This window comes from Mesocricetus auratus, unplaced genomic scaffold (genome assembly GCF_017639785.1).
Source record: "Mesocricetus auratus isolate SY011 unplaced genomic scaffold, BCM_Maur_2.0 Super-Scaffold_100043, whole genome shotgun sequence".
Lineage (NCBI taxonomy): Eukaryota > Metazoa > Chordata > Mammalia > Rodentia > Cricetidae > Mesocricetus > Mesocricetus auratus.
This window is the reverse complement of record NW_024429220.1, coordinates 5,485,863-5,506,458: the sequence shown is the minus strand read 5'-3', so window position 1 is coordinate 5,506,458 and position 20,596 is coordinate 5,485,863. Positions and strand designations below refer to the sequence as shown.

Here is a 20,596-nt window from a genome sequence, read left to right as displayed (position 1 = left end):
ATTAAAGGCGTGTGCCACCATGTGGCAGCATTAGATTCTTAACTGCCTCACATGATTAAAATGGCAGTCATATTAGCAGCATTTAAATATAATTGAGGCAGAATTAAACTAGCTTTAAGTCTTAATCATTCTGCTTATACTTTTGTAATTTTTCCTACTGATAGTTTTAGCAACAGAAAAATCGGTAATACGGAATCATGACAACTGCAGTTTTTCTTTCTTGCTGGTATCCATTCTGTTTTAGGAGTGGAGCAAGATTAAAAGTGAACATTTTCAGTCAGTCCTGTAAAGCTACCTTGTGGAGATATTAGTAACACACGTGTAGAACTATAGCTGTGGTTTGATACAGGTGTGTTAAAAGAACAGGTGTGTATAGCTTCGAGGAAATGGCTTCCCTTAAGTTTGTACTCTTACTGCACATGAGAGGTAACCCCTGTTATGTGGATTGGTGAAAGGCGAAACAGACCATGACAAATCTTAGCACACTGTCTGCCTTGTTTTAGTCGCATTGTTAGTGTTCTGGGCCACGCTAACCCTTTCACACTGTTTCCGTTACGTTTGCTTCTAGTTTGAGGCAGAGGGGAAGGCGGCAGTGAGTAAACATTTAGAACGTCATGTCACACATTACCCACTGACAACGGACATGATTACATATAGATGGTAGGCAGTGGCAGAAGACTGCCTACAGAGAGAAGGTATGTCTAACAAACTCAGGGCAAGCAAAACAGTAAACAGGGTAAGGCTCAGGAGAACATGTGCTCTTTGATGGAGAACGCTTTTCTATCCGTTTGTAATTCTTACCTTCTACACTGTTCCTGAGAACACAGCCAATGTTTACCTCACTGTTAGTTTTACCATCATGAGTCAGTGTTCCTCTCTGTCCTGTCCTCGCAGACACTGTAGTTTTGTGCTTATTCTGTGAACAGGAAATCGTTAAATTCCTTTGGGAGTTTGTAAATGCTACAAAGATTGACCATTTCATACTTTTCTGTGACTCAGGAGCTTGGGGATGTGCCTGCCCTTCTCTGGATGAAGGTGATTATGTCCTGTCCTTTCTCAGATGTTCACTAGTTAACTTTACGTCTACTTATTTGCTGAATTGTAAAAAATAGTGGAAAACAGGACCAAATTTGTAAGGCTAGTAAACTTAAAAGAACAGTAAACTTTTTCATGGTATCAACCTTCTGACCCCCTGACCTCGTCACCTATGTGTTAGGATATGTTCATAGCTGTCTTGGGACACGTGTGTGCTGCAGGTTGGACAGATCTCTCCTGGGTATTTGAGAACTCTCCATTGGTGAGCTCTTCTTGCTTCACAGAGCTAGCTGGGGGAAACATGTTCATAGATCATGACTTACATTCATGGAGATGTTTGCTCACAAATTGTTTTTACACAGAAATTATACCTTTTGCTCAGACTAAAATAGTGCCATCCCTAAGTTAGGCATCTATCATAACTTAGAAGATAATGGCCTCAGGAAGAACTTCTAATGTTTGGTACTTGAGGCAGTGTTTATGCATCTTATAAAAAGGAACCTAGAAAGACTTTTTTTCTGTAATATTATTTATTTTTCCCTTCTACAAGCATCCTTTTTTCTTTTTGGTTTTGGTTTTTCGAGACAAGGTTTCTCTGTATAACAGACCTGGCTGTCCTGAATTCTCTCTGTAGACCATGCTGGCCTCAAACTCCCAGAGATCTGCTTGCCTCTGCCTCCTGAGTGTTACGATTAAGAGCGTGTGCCACGGCTGCCCAGCTGCACTTTTTTAGTTTCTCATGACTTAACGTTGAGATGTACGGTTTGTCATTCGGGTACACACTCATTTACTGTGCCGTGTTAGGTGGCTGTGCAGGGAGAGCCTGTCCATTGAGAAGCTGCTGAAGTTTTAGCCTCGTGTGTAGTAGGTTGGTTATTGCATTACCTTCTGCAGATAATTCTTACTCATGTCTTTTCCTTCCTTGTTTAAGTTATTCTGGGAAGAAAGGCCATTACACATTTTCCCTAAGAGCTTATAGTTAAGACAGTTGCCCGAAGCCGGGTGGGGGTGGAGAGGAAGAGGCAGGCAGATCTCTGAGTTCAAGGCCAGCCTGGCCTACACAGTGAGCGCCAGTATACCCAGGGCTACATAAGTGAAACCCTGTCTAGAAAAGAGAAAGAGAAAAAGCAATTGCTCCAACAGTTTTATCTGACCCACGTGATCCTCTAGCTTGTTTATTACAATGAGAACTTCATTTGAGTTAATGATATATTCCAGAGACCAGTTTAGATTTGTTTGATCAAGCCTGGAATCTTCCCTTCCAAATACTGTTTTTATGCCTCCTATTTTTAGATTCTCAAAAGTAACACTATATGGCCAGTTAAACAAGAGGAAGATATTTGCAACTGGATTTTTTTTTAAAACTTGGTTAGCTCTTCAGTCTCAAAAGCCTAATGTAATTTAAGCTGTCTTTTTAGTATGTGGCTACTTTGTTATCTTTATTTACAAGGAAAAAAATGTATTAAAATAATCTTCAGGCATCTTGGAAGATGGCTCAGTGGAGTAAATGCTTGCTGCTGAAGTGTGAGCACCCAAGTTTGGAGACAAGTAGGTTCTGGAGCAGGAGACTTACTGCCAGTCTAGCCAACAGGCAATCTCCAAGTTTGGTGAAAGACCCTTCCTCAGAAACTGTGGTGGACAGCATTTCAGGAGGCAGCAGATGTTGACCTCTGACTTCCGTAAACATGCATGGATGCTTGCACATACCATCCACCCGCACAAAAACTCTGTATCAGCACTGAGAAAGTAAGGGTCTGTGCTTAAGACTTGAGACAGGGCCTCTGTAGCCAGGCTGGCCTCCCACTCAAGATTCTGCTCCTGCACCCAGTGTTGGGATTATAGGATGTACGCACCTTCGCACTGAGCCTAAGGTACATCAAAAATGGCCACTTTAGATTCATGACAGAGCTAAAAGTCAAAGCTACATAGGACAAATCAATCTCTTGAGGGCTGGGGAGAAGGCTCAGTGGCTGGCTCACACTGCTCTTGCAGAGGACAGAGTTGGACCTCAGTGCTCAAGTCAAGCATCTGTCACTGCAGCTCCAGACAGTTTTGACATCCCTGGCTTCTGCAAGCGCCTGCGCTTACCCGTACACACATGCACACAATTAAAACTTAACCCTAAAAGATCTTTAAAAGTACTTGGACGGTCAGCAATTCTGAGCACTAACAGAGAGGATCAGGTTTGATCCCTAGAACTGGGATGGCCTTAAGACCATCTGCAACTCCAGTTCTGGGGGACCTTGCGCTCGTTCTTTGGTCTCCCTGGGCTGCTGCATACACAAGGGCACATGGACTTATGCAAGCATTCACAGAGAGTAACACGAGTTTTATCTTCAGAGTTGAAATGCCTCACTTCTAAACTCTCCAGAAGTACTGCTACCTGGATTTCACTGGCATTGGTTAAGTATGCTGTTATGGTAGCCACACAGTTTCTCAAACCTGAACGCTTTCAGAGTGAGTAGGAAATATCATACTCATAGAGCACTATGTCTGAGACTCCAGGACAAATAGGCACTACTGGACCCTGACAGACCGGAAAGTAGACTCCCCTAACTTCAAGTGACAGGCAGCTCACTCATCCTAAGCCGTAGGAAGGGCTCACAGTGATCCTACCCCATTTAAAAATGCCACACTAGGATTCCTTCTCAGTCAGACATGAGGTTGCAGCCCTAAAATATTTTCATAACCAAGCTTTTTTCTTTGTAGCTTAGAGGATACATATTTACTTTGTGTATTCATAGCCACTGTCCACTGTCTATAACTCAGGGCTTTGCATGTACCTCAAGTCCTGACCACACACAGGGTAAGAGGCAAATGGAAAAATAAGGTCAGAAACAAGCTTTATTACACAGGGATAACAAAAGATATCAAGAACTCAAATATGGAATAATCCAGCTTTGGGTTGGCCACAAGTTCATGCCTCACCAGTCCTGCTTTACAGTGGTTTAAGACTACACTTGGACTGTCAGTCACATCTCTGGTGTTCTTGAACTTGCAAAGATCCAGAACACTGTATGAACACCGTTGAGCAGCAGCAGGAAAGACATGCACGCAGAGTCAGTCTCTCACAAAGAAGACGTTATATCCGAGCTCTGTTAAAGCTCCAGCCAGTAAGGCCCATAAAGGAATGAAGACATAGGACAGATGCATGGTAGTGAACTGCTCCAGCTTAGCACACAGTGCAAGGCAGAAGGCTAACTTAAGTAACATCGCAACGAGGTACCAGGCCTTCTTTTTAATGTTATGTGATCCATGTCGGGGGTCAAAGCTAGACTTACACCGTCCAGCCATTTTCACAATCAGCATGACGAGGAGGATAGTGTCAAATATCCAGACTGGAATAAATATGAGGAACCAGTTCCAAGGTGCCTTCTCGTCCAGTTTCAACACCAGCATGACCAGGAAGAGCAATGTGAAAAGCCAGGTGAGGAGTACTCTCTGGGCCAAGGACATTCTCATTTAAACAGTTTCAAGAGGCCGCTTCGGGGCTGAAATAAGGGAGACACACCCTAGAAAAGAAATATGGTCAGGACCTGGTAGCAGAAACCACTTCGATTCCTAATAAAGCTGGCGGCTTCCCACTTCTCAGACTTTCTAATTTAGAAAACATTCTAGCATTCAAAACCTCTTGTAGCAATCCCAACAACCATTTCTTTACACAAGCAAGTGTGAATATATGCATACTATTCTATTGTGAACTACATGTGTATAAAATCTATTTTGAATTGTGTGTGTGTGTGTGTGTCTGTGTGTCTGTGTGTGTGTACATGCAAGTGTGAGTGTCCTCGGGCTGGAGGTAGCGGGCTCACGCCACTGGAGCTGCAGTCCCATGCAGGGGAGAGCCTCCTGCAGCCGCAGTGTGTGCCGGGAATGGCCTCCAGACCTCCGTGGGGCCAGTCTGTGTTCTTAGCTGTGGGGCCATCTTCCCAGCCACTGCCGCCATTCCTTACAGCCCATCACCAGAGCACTAAGATTTTAGCAAGGACACCGAGTATGAACTTCATTCTACAGCAACGGTTTCCTTCTCAGTGCTGTCACTCAACCCAAGTCGTGACATTTACCTGCACTTCCCCGATGTCTTACCCTCTGTGCACACTATAGGTTTTCATTTAATCAAGAGATGCTAAAACAAAGCACCCGAGACCAAAGCAGTGAAAAAGGAACGGAGGTTCGTAAGGACAGAAGGGCTAATGTAAACGGTGACAACACCAAGACTGCAAAGCCGCCGCTGGCTAAGTAACACAAAGGCTCTGATAACCACATGTCCATATAATCCTTGTCTCTTACACTTTGCAGTATTTCATTGCTAACGCGGTCCACTTAAAAAACTAGGTATTTTGTCATCAATGTTTAATCAATCTATGACAAGGGGCTTTTATATCTCCATTCTCTCCAAATCTATTCTAAAATACTCACTTTAGAAACTTGCATGTGTGTGTTTGTCTGCACTGTGCAAGGGCCCACGAAGCAGAGAAAACTGTCAACTCTAAGATCCCTTCTGAATGTGAACATAAGCTGCCATCCCTGGCCACAGTCCACTGCTGCCAGTTACAGGTCTCCTGAGCCACCTGCTGGGAACTGAACTTTCCTCCTCTGGAAGAGCAGCGAGCATTTGAAATTACTGAGCCATCTCTCCATTCTCCACTTTGGTTCACAATGTAAGACTTACTGTTACGCTAGTATGTATCCTTAAATCTGGAAGGCCTAGTGCCCACTCACTGCCAGAATATTTTCAACCTCTCTTCATTTTCTCCAATGCTAACATCATTAAACAAATTCTTAAAAACTTCCATTTTCAGCCGGGACTGCATTAACTTATATCTTAGTCTAAGGTATAAATAACGCATTATATCTAAATTTCATACATGCATTTACAGACCCTTAAGACTAAGGGTAGATACAAGGGGAAATCAGAGGCTAAACTACATCCAGCCGAGTAAGGGTTAGTGGAAAGGAGGAAAAGGAAACAGCTGAGAAACACTTCCTGCAGCTATGTGGAGAAGAGAATGAAACACAAGACATGAGATTGTAGTTCTCTCCTTCCACTTACAGGTCCTGGAGATTGAACTTGGTCACCAGCCTTGGTGGCAAATACATTTACCTGCTTGCCAGCCCAAGAAGAAATATTTAGGAAAGCAGACTTCATGATAAAGTCCAGGGGAAAATGACACTTTGAAGATGAACACAGACTAGCTGTAGACGCAAACATAAGGAATGGCGCTAGAGAGGATGCAGGGGGAAACAGGAGCTGAGACCTGGAGAGATGGGGCCTGGCCCAGCCTGCTAGAGAGGATGCAGGGGGAAACAGGAGGAGCTGAGACCTGGAGAGATGGGGCCTGGCCCAGCCTGCTACCCGCACACCTCTAGGCAGCACTCTTGGGAAAGTGCACACCAGGAGTAGTTCAGTAGTTACACAGGGATGTCCTAGTGACTTTCTTCTCAGACCCATCGACTTGCAAGTGTTTAGTTTGCGATTGCTTTGGACTGCAGTATTTTGGCTCTCAGGGAGGCTTTCTTTTTTGAGACAGAATCTCAGTAGGTAACTTTGGCTTGGCTAGAACTTTGCTGATACAGACCAGGCTGGCCTTGAACTAAAAGAGCTACCCAACTTTGACTCTGCTAGAATTAACAGCACGGGGTATAAAGAACCACTCAGTCCTGGAAAGCAATTTTCTTTACTCATCTTTCCATGATGGGAGCCTTATATAGTGGAATGAGATTATTTGAAGCCGAGGTTGAGATGTGTTCAGGCTGCTTAATTAACTATATATGTTTTTAATGTTTGCTCAGTCCCAACCTCGATTTGGTCCATTTTAAGAACCTTTATGAAGACTTGTGATTGTAAGTCCCTTAAACATAACTTTTCTCTATGCCACAGGGTATGAACTTCATTTTTTTTCTCCTCCTTCAGAACAAGTACCAAGTTGTCTGCAATGATCACAGGCATTTTAGACAGGAGGTGACAGGATGCGAGAGCCTAAGTTTAGTGAGATCATACATTTCTAATTGTGGATCGAAACAAAACTCCATTGCAGGAAAATACCCCCAACAAGGGAACAGCCTAACTGATATCTGACTGACACTTAAAGGGCTGAACTACGATGGCGATACAAGATTCCAATGTTACGAAAACATCTTAATCGGGTAATAGGATTTATTTGGTTTTTACCATCGCTTTCTAAGGGGATGGTCAACGGCGCACTCCAAGGCTACCATTTGCTCAACAGATGTTTCCCACCTAAGGTGGTTATTTCTAGTACAAGGGTAGGTGAGGTTTTTGTGGTTGTTGTTCATATGCTTCCGGATCCACTGTCGAGCCTTCAGAGTTGTTTTCCTACACGGGAATCCACAGGCCTCTTACCCTGCCATCTGCAGCTAGTGGTCAGCCGTGTGCCGGGGGATTCGTCCAAGGCTCTCCCCACCCCACTCCGCGTCCCTCCTCCCGCTCCTGTCAATGGACTCTGCGCACCCAACAGGCTCACAATTCCCGCTACAAAAGCCAGGGGCCTCTCCGCTCGCAGGCTGGCCCAGGCTCGTCTGCCCTGGCACCCAAGGTGCTGCTCCACTACCCCGGGCTCGGCGTGCAGGTGCCCACGGTGTCCCGCCGGGCGAGGGTCGCCCGAGCACTGAGAGGGAGCGCCGGTGCCGGGTGGGCAAGGCCGCGCTCCTCACTCACCTGGCAGCGCGGCTGGCGGGGGACCGAGAGGACAGCGAAGGCGGGGGCTCCGCCAGCTTGGATCCTGGTTCTCGTGCACCCTCTGCCCCCCATGAAATTCGCAGCCCCTCACATGGTAATTGAGGAGAGGACGCAGTTCCGCCTCTCCAAGCCGCCGAGCAGGAGGCCTTGTCCCCCAGCTAGGGCCCCGCCCACATCCGGGTTGTTGCCGCCGCCCTCGGCCTATCCCGCAGAACGGAGCGGACGCCGGCCCGCGGGCTTAGGCCCCCTTCCCCGCGACTATTGGTCCCTGTGGCCGCCAGTAACTGACGACCTTCCCACTGCGCCCGCCTCTTACTCCCATAGGCCGGGAGAAGAGTCAGTCTAGGCTCAAGCCCGGCGTCGGCCCGCCCCCGCATCGCCTGGAGCCCCGCCCCGCTCGCTCGGCCCCCGCGACCTTCGGGCCGCGGCGCAGACTCCGTGGCGAGCCGAGGGGCGGGGCGGGGCGGCCGGGGGGGCGGTGCGCGGGCGGGGCGCGGGGGGCGGGGCGGGCGGGCAGCGCGAGGGCGGAGGCAGCGCGCCGCCGGCGGCAGGGCTGTCGCTCTTCGGGCTCCGGCGGCGGCGCTGGCCTCGGAGTCTCCGCGCGTCTCCTGGCCGCTTCCTTAGCGGCGCGGGCGGCTATGGTAAGCGCCAGGGCTCCACTCTCGGCGCCGTGCGGAGGGCGCCACGCGCCGACACCATCCCGGGGCCGTGCGGAGCGGGCGGCGGGCGGGCGGGCGGGACGGGGCGCGGGCTCCGGGGTCGGCGCGGTGCCCCCCGCCACGGGCACCCGCGCGGCGCGGCTGGATCGCGGCCCCCCCTCCCGCCGCCGGGGCGCGGAGGCTGCGGGCCGAAGCTCGGCGCGGTGTGGGCGCCCGCGCCTCCGCGCTCCGCCGGCCTGGGGTCGCGCTGTCCCCCGAGGCCGTGTGGGGGCGGCGGGTGGCCTGTCCGGGCCCACGCGAGGTCCGCTAGCGGCCGGAGGCGCGGGCTCGCGGAGCGGTCGCCCTGCGTGCTGCCGGCGCTGCCCGCGCGGAAGGGCGGCCGCCGCTCCCGCAGCCCCAGCACGCAGGAGTTGCGGGTCCCACGGCGACGGCGGAGGGGCGGCTGCCCGAGTGCTGGGCGCGGGCCTGCAGGCTTCAGGTCTGCACACACACAATGCTGTGATCTTAGGCGTGCTCACCTGGTTTCTGCCTGCCTCGCGCTGACAGCCGCCGTTCTGGTATTGTTCTGGTGTTGCGCTAACTCACCACTGTCCTGGCTAACTTCGGGGGTCATTTTGCTAAGCGTTTTATTTTTAATCCTGACAAAACCGAAGAACTGCATTAACACGTGCGACCGGGAAAGTAGAATCAGGAACAATTAATTGATCCCCCTGTGGGTTTTCCATACTTAGGTACTGCTGGATTTAGGTCTGCAATTCAGTTGTTTTGTCAGCCGTAGATGATGCTTGCTTTGATGTTTATGTGTAATACTTTTGTGATGTTTTAGTGCTTTCATCAAACATTTCTAAGGGTTCTTGCCCCTTTCCCCTTCTTCTGAGCCTTTGATTATAAACTCAGACTTGACTTTGCTAGGTAGTTTTGTAAATTCTTTTTTTCAAAACTGGACCTCCACAATCACTTTAGTTCAAGACCTAACTCCAGTTTGGCATACAGGCTGTAGATGAAAGAGAAAGAAACATGTATTCCTATGAGTTTTATGGCTCAGACTCCAGGGGAAAGGAATCCGGGAGGTCTAGGTAGACTGAGCCATGCCTGTGACCAGAAAACAAGGTGGCTCCAATACATTGTTTTCCCTTTGGAAGTGGTCAGCCTGCGGCACAGGGAAGCTGTCGAGGGCATTAATTAGTGCCAGTCTCTAGGTGTTAGGTGGGAAGGTTCTCATTTTTACCGTATTGTAGAGCATGAACATGTAAGCATTTCAGGAGCAGCTATTAATGTGGGCACTCCTGCATAGTCAGCCTGTAAATACTGTAAAGGCCAAGTTATCACCAGACAGTTTAAAAATAAAGATGACTTGAACAATTTTTTTTTTTTTTTTTTTTTTTTGGTTTTTCGAGACAGGGTTTCTCTGTATTGTTTTGGAGGCTGTCCTGGAACTCGCTCTGTAGACCAGGCTGGCCTCGAACTCACAGAGATCCTCCTGCCTCTGCCTCCCGAATGTGGGATTAAAGGCATGCGCCACCAATGCCCGGCATGCGCCACCAATGCCCGGCTTGACTTGAACAATTTTTAAGTGGAAACCTTTTGGCCAATCCATTTTATGTATAATTGTAAGTAATTTGTAATGCAAATAGCATCATTAAGAGAATTTGTGTTAATATGTTAAAAGACGAAGCTCAGAAAGTAGTTGGATTATTTATGTATTATCTCATTTAATGCAGTGACTAATTACTATTCTCCAAATCTTACAGATAAAATTTAGTTAACTAATGGCTTAAGATTTCAGTGGGTTAATTAGTTAATGGGTTCTCTTACAACCAATTTGATTACAAGGACTACATTTCAAGCCATTATGCTTAACCACTACAGTAAAGCTGGCTTAGACTTGGTATAAAGAGAGGACAGTGTTCCAAAGCGATAAACTGACTCCAAGTTCTCATTGTTGTAACGATTGCAGATCACTGTGTAATAGGCATTGTTTAATGTTGCCGAGGTCGGAGTTAGTCACTGTCACTCTTCTTAAGAGCTGGTCAAGAGGAGAGAGATTCAAACAAACGCTAACACCTCATTCTGTTGTGGGAGAATGTGTGGGATCCGGCTGACTTTATAGAGAGTTTAAAGGATAGACACCAGGGCCAGGTGTGGTAGCACATGCCTTTTTAATCCTGTTTAGCATTTGAGAGGCAGAGGCTGGGGGAAATGTCTGAATTCTAGGACAGCCAAGTCTATATAGTGACACTTTTTCTCAAACAACAACAATAAAAAATAAATAAAGTAAGGTCACCAGAGGTTGAATACCTGTTTACCGTGAATGTCAGTTTCCTTACTCGGTTAGTGGAGAGGATAGTACTTCCAAGTGGAATTAAGAGGATGGGTGGGAAGTCCTGGGAGGAGCTCTCTAAGAGCCTTAGTAACTGAAAAGTAGTTTTCGTTGTAGGTGGAGGTTTATTTTCCACCTGGTCCTGCAGTCGGTTAGCTCAAATAAACACACAAAGACTTATATTAATTAGAAACTGTTTGGCCGATGGCTCAGGCTTCTTATTGGCTAGCTCTTAATTATTGACCCATTTCTATTAAATTATGTATTGCCATGAGGATGTGGCTTACCTGTGTTGCTCTAGCATGTTACTCTTTCATGGGCTGCATGGCGTCTCCCCGTGGCTTCTCTCCCTCCTCTCCCCAGAGTTCTCCAAATCTGGAGCTCCACCTATACTGCCTGGCTACTGGCTGATCAGTGTTTTATTCATCAACCAGTAAGAGAAACATACATGTATACAGAAGAACATTCTCCATCATCTTGTCTTTTCTGTCTAAATAAAAAGAGGGGTTTTAACTTTAACATAGTAAAATTATATATAACAGTTATCAAAACAAGAACTATAGTTCACAATATTTAGTCTGTTAACATTTGACAACATTTAAAGAAAATATTTTGTCATCTGTCCTATTTTTGTGAGTCTAAAGTTTTGTGTAACTTATCTTTTATAACTAAGGAAAACCATAACTGTAACTATCTGTCTTCAACTGCATTGAAGATCTCAGAAGGATAATATATAAACTATAGATTTACAGAGACATCTCCCTGCCTGGGCAGTCACCCAAAGTTCTTCTGTATCGTTGGAGCATCCATCTTCAGCCCATAGGCCACAGTGTGTCTGGCAGACTTCTTATCGAAGCAGGAAATTTGAAACTGTCCACCTGTATTGAGAGTTTGCCAGTCATGTTTCTCTGCGTCCTGCAGAATGTCTGGCAGACTCCTCCATGAAGCAGGAGCCCTGCAGGACTCTCCCATCTTGTTTTGGCAAGTTCAGCAGTCACTTTTCTGTGGGTTCTTCAGTATACTGTCAAACAGTCCAGGCAAGAGCAGTTTCTTGCCCAAATGGCTATTTCTGTCATGTTTCTTCAATGCCCATCTTCCTCCCTGACATAATTGGTTTTGCCAGGAGCAGTTGTGTTTCCTTGTCATGAAAAACCCTAATAAACCGTTTTAAATACCATATTCTGTAGGTCTTTGAAAGGTTTGAAGAATATCTATCCAATTGAAATATGTCTCTGTATATCTAGAAAACCTAAGTTTTTACTATTATAGGTGACTATAATCTATATTTAATTATACATTACATTTTTTAAAAGAGCTGTATAAAAACAATATCTAAACAAGAATAGAAATATATATATAACAAAATTGACCTTAAATTTGTATCAATAAATCAAAATCCATACTAATACGAAGTATGCATTTCTATGTCATATTCCCCTTTTTTTCTTTAGAAGATTGACTGATCATTAACCATTTATAATCATTCTGTTTAAATGAAAATCAAACATTTATAAACAATATTTGGGAGTGCAGTTTGGGGGCACTGTGAATACCATGGGGATCCCTAGAAAACCCAGAACCCTGGGCAAGTTCTGGCTGTAGTGGTCTGAGGCTGCATGGTCTCAGCTGTCTTGGATGTTGGATCACCTGGGCCACGGCTTCAGGGGGTCTTGCTTGACCCAACCATATTAGTCTGGAAAGAATCCACAGCTTTACATTTTCTGTGGAAACAAAAGCAAAACCTCTTTTCCAAAGTAGCATGTTCTTAGACTTAAATTTTGAAGTCAAGACATTTTCAGAAAAATATATGTTGGATCAATCTAGAAGCATTTATGATCAAATGTCTTTTAGCCGCTGTTGTCTCTTCCTCAGCAGTCAAACAATTCAAAGAAAACCCAATTACACAGTATTCAAGACTCTTTGTGTATTGTCCATCTTTATGTGGCTTTTTTTTTCTTTAATTACTCTATTTTTTGTTTTTTTTGGGACAGGGTTTTTCTGTGCAACTTTGGCTGTTCTGGAATTCATTCTGTAAACCAGGATGGTCTTGAAATCACAGAGATCCACCTGCCTCTGCCTCCCAAGTGCTGGGACTAAAGGTGTGCACCACTACACTCTATTTCTTTCTTTTTTTAAAGGACTTTTCTTTATCCTTTTTCCTTTTCTCTCTCAAGCCTACACATATTTTTAAACACACTATATACCGTTTAGAGGCTTTGTTTCTCTGAATCCTTTTTTTTTTTTTTTTGGCTTTCCGAGACAGGGTTTCTCTGTATTGTTTTGGACTCTGTCCTGGAACTCGCTTGATAGACCAGGCTGTCCCCAAAATCACAGATATCCGCCTGCCTCTGCCTCCCGAGTGCTGGGATTAAAGGCGTGCGCCACCAATGCCGGCCTTTGAATCCATTTTTACTGTATATCTCTTTTTCTGATCACATGAGTCTTATCTGCTAAACAGCTTGGCTAAAATTAAAGCAGCAGCTGGCTTTGCCGTATTTTTTGGCTTTCTGAGAGTAGCTTTATGGCAGAGTACTGGTGGGAGCCATGATTATTGTCACAACTCTGTGAATTTTCTAGGTACATGTCACCACCAAGAAGCATGCTGCTGGCTGCTTGTAAACACCATTTAATTGTTTGGTAGCAGGGTCTCTTAAAAGAGCCTTGTGGCTTTTGCTGCTAACACTGAGTCAGGAAACTTCTCTTAAAGGAACTGGGAGCCTCTGCTTATCTCTTGTAAATAGAGCCCACCCGAGAAGATGCTGCTACCAAGAAGCCAGGCTTGCTCTGTTCTTTGTTTTTAGCATCCCTTTTTAAGTTTGGTCAGGTTTTCCGTGGAAATTCTTGCCCCATGTTGGGTGCCAAAATGTAAATAGAGTTCTTAATTGGCCTAGATAATAAAAAGCTGGAGTCGGATATAGAGGGAAATGCTGAGATCAGAGAGAAGAAGCAGGACACAGCACATTTTACCTCCTCAGCATCTCAGCAGACCAGAGAGCGATATGCTGTTTCTGCCCAGACCTCCAGACATCTGTGGTTAACTAGTGGCCAGCTCCATTCTCTGACCCCCAGACAGTCTTTATTTGTACAAGTACCACATATCATAAATAGGGAATGAAGGCATTCCATATGGGAGAAGGTAGTCTCAGAACACGAATATAGGTTGAGAGCATGGGAATTGTAGTTTATAGAGAAGTGCTTGTGAATATGAACGATAAATGCTAATTTGCATAGGGTGTGTCTGGGCAGTGTGAATATATCCGATTTTGATGGTTGGAAATCGAAAACTTAAATTCTAAACCGTCTTTGTTGCTTTTTTGTTGCTGACAGAACACCATTACCAAGGCAGCGTATCAGAGAATTTGGGTTTGTGGTTTTTATAGAGTCTCTGCATCTGGCAGACTGGCAGGCAGGAAGGCAGGCAGAGCCCCGTAAAAAGCTGAGAACTTACAGGGTTTTCTGTGTAGCCCTGACTGTCCTGGAATTCACTCTGTGGATCATGCTAATCTTGAACTCAGAGATGCTCCTGCCTCTGCCTCCTGAGCTCTGGGATTTACTACCACCATCACTACCAACACCAACACCCCCTCCCCCTCCCCCTCCTCCTTTCCCTCCCCCCTTCCCCCCTCCTCCCCCTCCTCCCCTTGCTCCTCCCCTCCTCCCCTTGCTCCTCCCCCTCCTCCCCTTGCTCCTCCCCCTCCATCACCACCTCCATCTCCGCAGCAGGCTGGGAACATAAATCTTGATCCACAAGCATGAAGCAGAAAGAGACAGACACAGAGAGAAACTGGAAATGGCTGGGCTTTTGAAACTCCAAACCACCCACGAAGTGACACAAGCCCTTCAACAAGGCCACAGTTCCTAGCTGGGGCTACACATTCAAATACATGAACCTATAGAGACCATTCCCACTGAAACCAGCACATACACTAATAGAAACAATTTGTCTGTTGTTACACTTATTTCCCAGTACCTATGCAATATACTTTTAAATGTGTCTGGTTACTCAGGCATTTCATCATTTCATTGGGATTTTCCATTCTAAGCAAAGAGTACACTCCTAGAGGTGTTTACGCTTACTTTATGGACTGTGTTTTGTCATTCTTTATACAGGAATTGTAATGTGACTTTTGTTCTCCCCTGGCTCTTTATGTGGAAACTCCTTTATTGGTAGACTCTCTTTCCTTTTTTTTTTTCCTTTGAAACAGGGTCTCCTTATGTAGCCTTGGCTGGCCTGGAATCCCCTACATAGACCAGGCTGAACTCAGGTTCTGCTTCCTCTGCCTGGAATTAAAGTGTGTGCCAGCAACTCCAGCCTACTGTCTTAGAGCTACTTGAGACAGGATAGTGGGGCAGGGAGTTTTGAATTGGGACTGCACTTGAAACTGAGAAAAAGGTTCTGTGCTTGCATTTCTCTGGTGAGTGTGGAACTACACATACATCGGGATTATAAAAGTGAACCTCCATTTGATTACCAGATGCATATGACTAAGATTAAAATATGTGCGACATTTAGGACAGCTGCTTTTTCAGTTCAGGTTGTTAGTGTCATGCACACGGATAAAATGTTTTTAAAAAACCACCACCAACAAAAACCTAGAGGCAGAAAAAAGAATCCAGAGGTTAGTTTGCAAATGGAAATGCTGACTGCCTCCTAGGACAGGTAGTTTTCATGAGCACTGGGTAGGGAAGAGTATGCTGCTTTCATTCTGAATCATGAACGTGAAGTCGGACAGGAAATGGCTGTGGCTGAGCTCCCTGATCGTCATAGCATGGTTGAATGTGACATTTAATGACAGGAAGTAGAAGGACAAGGGCTTGCCGGCTGTAGGAGCAGTAGAAGACTTAGTGAACCTGTAGGGATCTTGAAAGGAAGTGTCAGGTGCTGCTACCTGGTAAAACATGGGATCTGAAAAAAAGGAGAGAGCAAAAGTCTATGAAACATACTTGCAGCTTATGTACACAAGTTTCAGTGTTCTGTAGACTGAGGCTTGGGTCTGAATTCTGCCATTCTCCAATTTGGCAACTCTGGGTTCATGATTTAACCTTTTTGTAGTTTGGTTTTATTCATAAAATAGAGATGTCTGTGTTGTTTAACTTTAAAAAATGTGGGTGAGCTATTAGATGCCTTGAACATTGCTTCACCTCTAAGTCTTACTCAAAAGTTGACTGTTGTCATTATCTGACTATATATATTGAATTCTAGAAACCAAACAGCTAGATGTGATAGCCTATACTTTTAATCCCAGCACTCGGGAGGCAGAGGCTGACAGATCTCTCTTTAGTGAGTTTCAGGCCAGCCAGGGCCAGCCAGGGCTACATAGTGAGGCAACCCTGTTTAAAAAAAGTAAAACAAACAAATAGAAAACTTCATATAAAGATAGCAAAACCAAAAATGGCAAGCAAGAAAATAACTCAAGAAGAAGCAATACTTTGCTGAGTCATTTGTAGGCAGAGTCGAGTAAAGAGTTGCTACAGCAGCATGAGATCCATATATCTCTATCTACATCTACATCTATATCTGATCTTTCTACCTGTATATATGGAGTGAGTTTCATAGTTCAGTTTTTTCCTGAAGGAAGTTCTTCAGACTCATTTGAGTAGAGAGTAGATAGGATTTCTTACTCTTACTGTCAAAAACACAGAATCGTTGAAATCAGATCTCAGTGTGAATAATGTGTATAGATAAAGGCACTTGTTTTTCCTCTTATCCATTTTATTCCTAAACTACTTTTTCCTGTGTTTGTGTGTGGTGTGTATGTATGCATGTGGCGCATTTGTGTGAGGATAGCCAGGAGTTGCCACTGGGTGTTTTCCTTGTCGCTGTCTTATTGTTAGAGATGGTGTCAGTGGACTTGGAGCTCACTGGTTTTGCTAGCCCCAGGGCCCTCCTGTCTGCCACCCTCGCAATGTGACGGGACTACAGGTGCGCTGCACTGAGCTTTATTACTTGGGTCTGGGGACGGATCCTCACGCTTGCAGGGAAAGTAGCAATTGGGCCATCTCCTAGCTAGCCCTTGTTCCTGAATCTTCAGTAGATACAAGCCAGTCATTGTTTGGTTTTTAAAATGTTCATTGTGTGTCCGTATATGATGCATGAGCGTGGGTATGTCGCAACATGTGTATGCAGGTCTGAGGACACCTCTCCTTCCACCTTTCTATGGTTTCCAGGGATCAAACAGAAATTCAGGCTTGTGTGGCAAGTGCTTTACCTGGGAGCTATCTAGTTGGGCCTTTGCCTCACCTACTTTTCTGCTGCTGTGAAGGAAGAGTATTGGGGGCTTACAATTTCAGAGAGGGAGTCCGCGACCATCTTTGCAGGGTGCATGGGCTGCAGGCAGGCAGGCAGGCTGCAGGGTGCATGGACGGCAGGGTGTGTGGGCGGCAGGCAGTCAGGGTGCGTGGGCAGGCGGGCAGGCAGGGTGCGTGGGCAGGCGGGCAGGCAGGGTGCATGGGCGGCAGGCAGGCAGGGTGCATGGGCGGCAGGCAGGCAGGGTGCATGGGCGGCAGGCAGGCAGGGTGCATGGGCGGCAGGCAGGCAGGGTGCATGGGCAGGCAGGCAGGCAGGGTGCATGGGCGGCAGGCAGGCAGGGTGCATGGGCAGGCAGGCAGGCAGGGTGCATGGGCGGCAGGCTGGCAGGGTGCTGGAGCAGTAGCTGAGAACTTCCGTCTCCAGCGCCAGGCAGGGGCATGAGAGGGCAGGCTGTCTGGGAATGGTGTGGGTCCTTGACACTTCAGACTGGGGACCAAGCATTAAATATATGAGCCCGTGGGGACCATTGTCATTCAAACCACCCCACTCCACTCCCTGGTTCCCATGCATGTAGCCATATCATAGTGCGCATGCATTTCATCTCTCTTCAAAGGTTTATTGGGGTGTCAACAGTTGTTTCCAGAGGACTAGTCCATGACCGTGGTGGGAAGCATGGCAGCAGGTAGGCGCGGTGCTGATGCTGCATTTGAGAGCGCGCCTTTCAGCCTCAAGTACAAGGCAGAGAGGGAGTTAACTGGGAAGAGTGTGTACTTTTGAAAACTCAACCCATCCCCAGTGCCATACCTGCTCCCACAAGGCTGCACTTCCTAATCTTTCCAAACATTCAAATATGAGCCTGAGGGGGCAGTTCTCATTCAAGTCACCACAGCCGACTTTGATAGTGCTTCATTCTTTAACAACTTCATATGCCCCGACTGCCTCCTCCATTCACTCCGGGACCCATCATATTTGAGTCTGTTCCTTTCTGTTGTTGCTAACTTTCCCAGTCTACTTAGTGCTGCCGGTTGGAATGCTGACCCATATTGTTGGCCTCATCCTGTGTAGGTAGCCATAGCTGTAGAGAGTTTATGAGTGTAATAGCCACCCATGTCCAAAAGGCAACATTCCTCCCAGTCCCTGACTTCTGTGCTTCCTGAGCCTTGTGGGTAGAGTTTGATACAGATGTCCATTTAGGGCTGGTCACTCAACAGTCACCTATACTCTACTTTGACCAATACCTTAAATGCTTACCACCTCCCAGAGAAGCTTAGCGGGCCAAATTTGAGGACAATCCTAATCTATGTGTATAAAAAAATATTTAGATGGCAGTTTGACAGCATAAACATTGAGCAGAAACCCATAGGGCCTATACCTACCTAGCCATGGACTTTGGACCATGTTTACAATAGTGGGCACTGATTTCTTCTTGTGGAATAGGCCTCAGGTTCACTCTTTGCAAAACCTTGGTGCCAAGCCATTAATAATTGCAAGCAATCCTTGGGTGATAGAGGAGGCTAGTTAAATAAACTATATGCATTTCCTAAGTGTTTATGCCATACATCATTTTGCCTACTTTGGGGTGCTAAATATACAAATATAAAATTTGTTGGAAAGTAAATTTATCTTCTTTTCCAAATCTGTTTTCCTCTTGTATTCCCTGTCCTGCTGCATGGTTCTACTACTATGCCAGCCGAGAACTGTGGAGTATCTTTACTCTTCTATGTCTTCTGTGTCAAATTAATAGCTACATTTGGTCATTCTCTCTAATAACTATCTTTCAACCATGTCCTGTCTCAGTACCCACAACTGAAAAAAGAGACCAAACCAAACCCCTTTGCCTGATTTGGTTTAGGCCCCCATTATCTTTCAAGTTAACCTTGTTAATTTCTTTACTCTTAATTTAGCCTCATAGTAATCAATTTTTCATATATTGCCTTCCCCAATATTGTTTTTGAATTATTAATGTAATCATATCAAAATTATATAACATAAAATATGTGTGCCAGTTACATAAATACCAGATTTCTTCATGTACTTAAAGTCTCAACAGTTTTGCTTGATTATCTCTCTGGGTCTGGAGGTTTCCTTCAAGGAGATTTTTAACTATATGTTAATTTTTTTTAGTAGGCTAAGGTCTGATCATATTTCTTCTTCACTGGGCATTGATGTCTTGTTTCTTAGAAGGGATTTGCTAATTTAAATTGTTAAATTCATTGGTGTAATTACTGCTCATATTCTTTTTAATGTCTGTGAGATCTGTAGTGAGTTGGGCATGGTGGCATATGCCTTTGGTTTATGTAGTGATTCCAGGCCAGCCAGGGCTACCTAATGAAAGACTGTCTAAAAGTGTGTGTGTGGGGGGGGGGACAGACACTGAAGCAGTGTCCCTACTCTTATTTTTGACTCTGAGAATTTGTCGCACCCCCTGTGCCTCCAGTGGGATCTGGCCTAGGGTTTATCTTTTGTTGAATGTATCAATGAACCAGCCTTTGGTTTTTCTGTTAATTTTCTAAATACTCATTGTCACTGATTTATATTCTTTATTATTTCCCATCTGCTATTGATATATCTTTGAATTTTTTTTTTTGTTCTTGACTTAATTGATATCCTGGGCTGAAAACTTAGCTCATTTGAAATCTTTATTCTCCTGCAGAGAATACTGGGTAAAGGAATCCAATTCTATACATAAAATTGTTTTATAATTTTAATTCTATAAAATGATTTTTAAGATGGTGCTTTAAGTCTTTATTTTTAAAACATTCATGTGTGTATATATTATACACACTAGGCATATTTTTACCTCATGCCCTGATACTCTGCTGTTTTCTACCCTCCTTCCTGCTAGTACCTGTTGACTCCCTAGGCAGTTTTTCTTCTAATTTGATGGTGTGTGTGTGTGTGTGTGTGTGTGTGTGTGTGTGTGTGTGTTTGGGCATGCATGTGCGCCTGTGTGGAACACATCTATATAAAATCTAGGACCCACAAATAATAGCAAACATTTGTTTTGACTGAGATTGGCTTAATCTTAACATTAGTGTGATCATGTCTAGTTGCATCCTGTAAATGATAGAACTTTGTTCTTTAGGCTGAAAAAATTCCTTTATGTACATTTGTAGCCTTTTCTTATCCATTATTCTACTGGATAACTAAGGTGGTTCCGTAATTCAGCTATTGTGAATAACACTACAGTAAAGTGCAGGGCTCCGTGTGATGGGATCTGTGTGATGTGTTGGCGTGGAGTCCTGTGGGTATATACTCAGGAGTAATTTAGCTGACTCTACAGAAGATGCAGTGTGCTTTTTGTGAGACCTCCACACTGAGTTCCACAGTGACTACACATTTACATGTCCACTGTTGGGTACAGGTTCCCTTTTGTCTGCAGCTTACCAGTATTTGCTGTTGCTTTTTTCTTCACAACTAACATTCTGACGGGAACAAGGTGGGATCTCATTGTGGTTTTGATTTGCATTTGTAATTAAGATCTGATGGCTAGTAAAATAGAACATTTTTTTCATGTTTACTGGCCATTTATTCCATTTTTTAAGAACTGTTCATTCCATCAGCTTTTCTAAATACTGTTTTGGTTATTTGGCCCCACAGGTTTTAGAATCTTATATTTTTGGCCCCTCTCC

The 20,596-nt window shown here is 45.2% G+C and overlaps 2 protein-coding genes across 5 annotated transcripts in view; one reads left to right on the top strand and one right to left on the bottom strand.

Moving 5' to 3' along the window:
• Nucleotides 1–3,861: 3,861 nt before the first annotated feature.
• Nucleotides 3,862–7,942, bottom strand: Tmem60 (transmembrane protein 60). The gene is made up of 2 exons (XM_005080873.4): nt 7,715–7,942; nt 3,862–4,547 (listed from the first exon to the last, which is right to left on the bottom strand). Exon 2 carries the CDS (start codon nt 4,495–4,497, stop codon nt 4,096–4,098), a length of 402 nt encoding a protein of 133 aa, XP_005080930.1. The 5' UTR covers nt 4,498–4,547; nt 7,715–7,942; the 3' UTR covers nt 3,862–4,095.
• A 311-nt stretch (nt 7,943–8,253) lies between these two features.
• The window catches only part of Phtf2 (putative homeodomain transcription factor 2), a 114,769-nt gene continuing 102,426 nt past the window's right edge, over nt 8,254–20,596 (top strand). For all 4 annotated transcript variants that reach the window (XM_040735128.1, XM_040735129.1, XM_040735127.1 and 1 more), the window contains exon 1: nt 8,254–8,376. In XM_040735128.1, the coding sequence (XP_040591062.1) occupies nt 8,374–8,376 (3 nt within the window). In that variant the 5' untranslated portion in view covers nt 8,254–8,373. The remainder of the gene's footprint in view (nt 8,377–20,596) is intronic.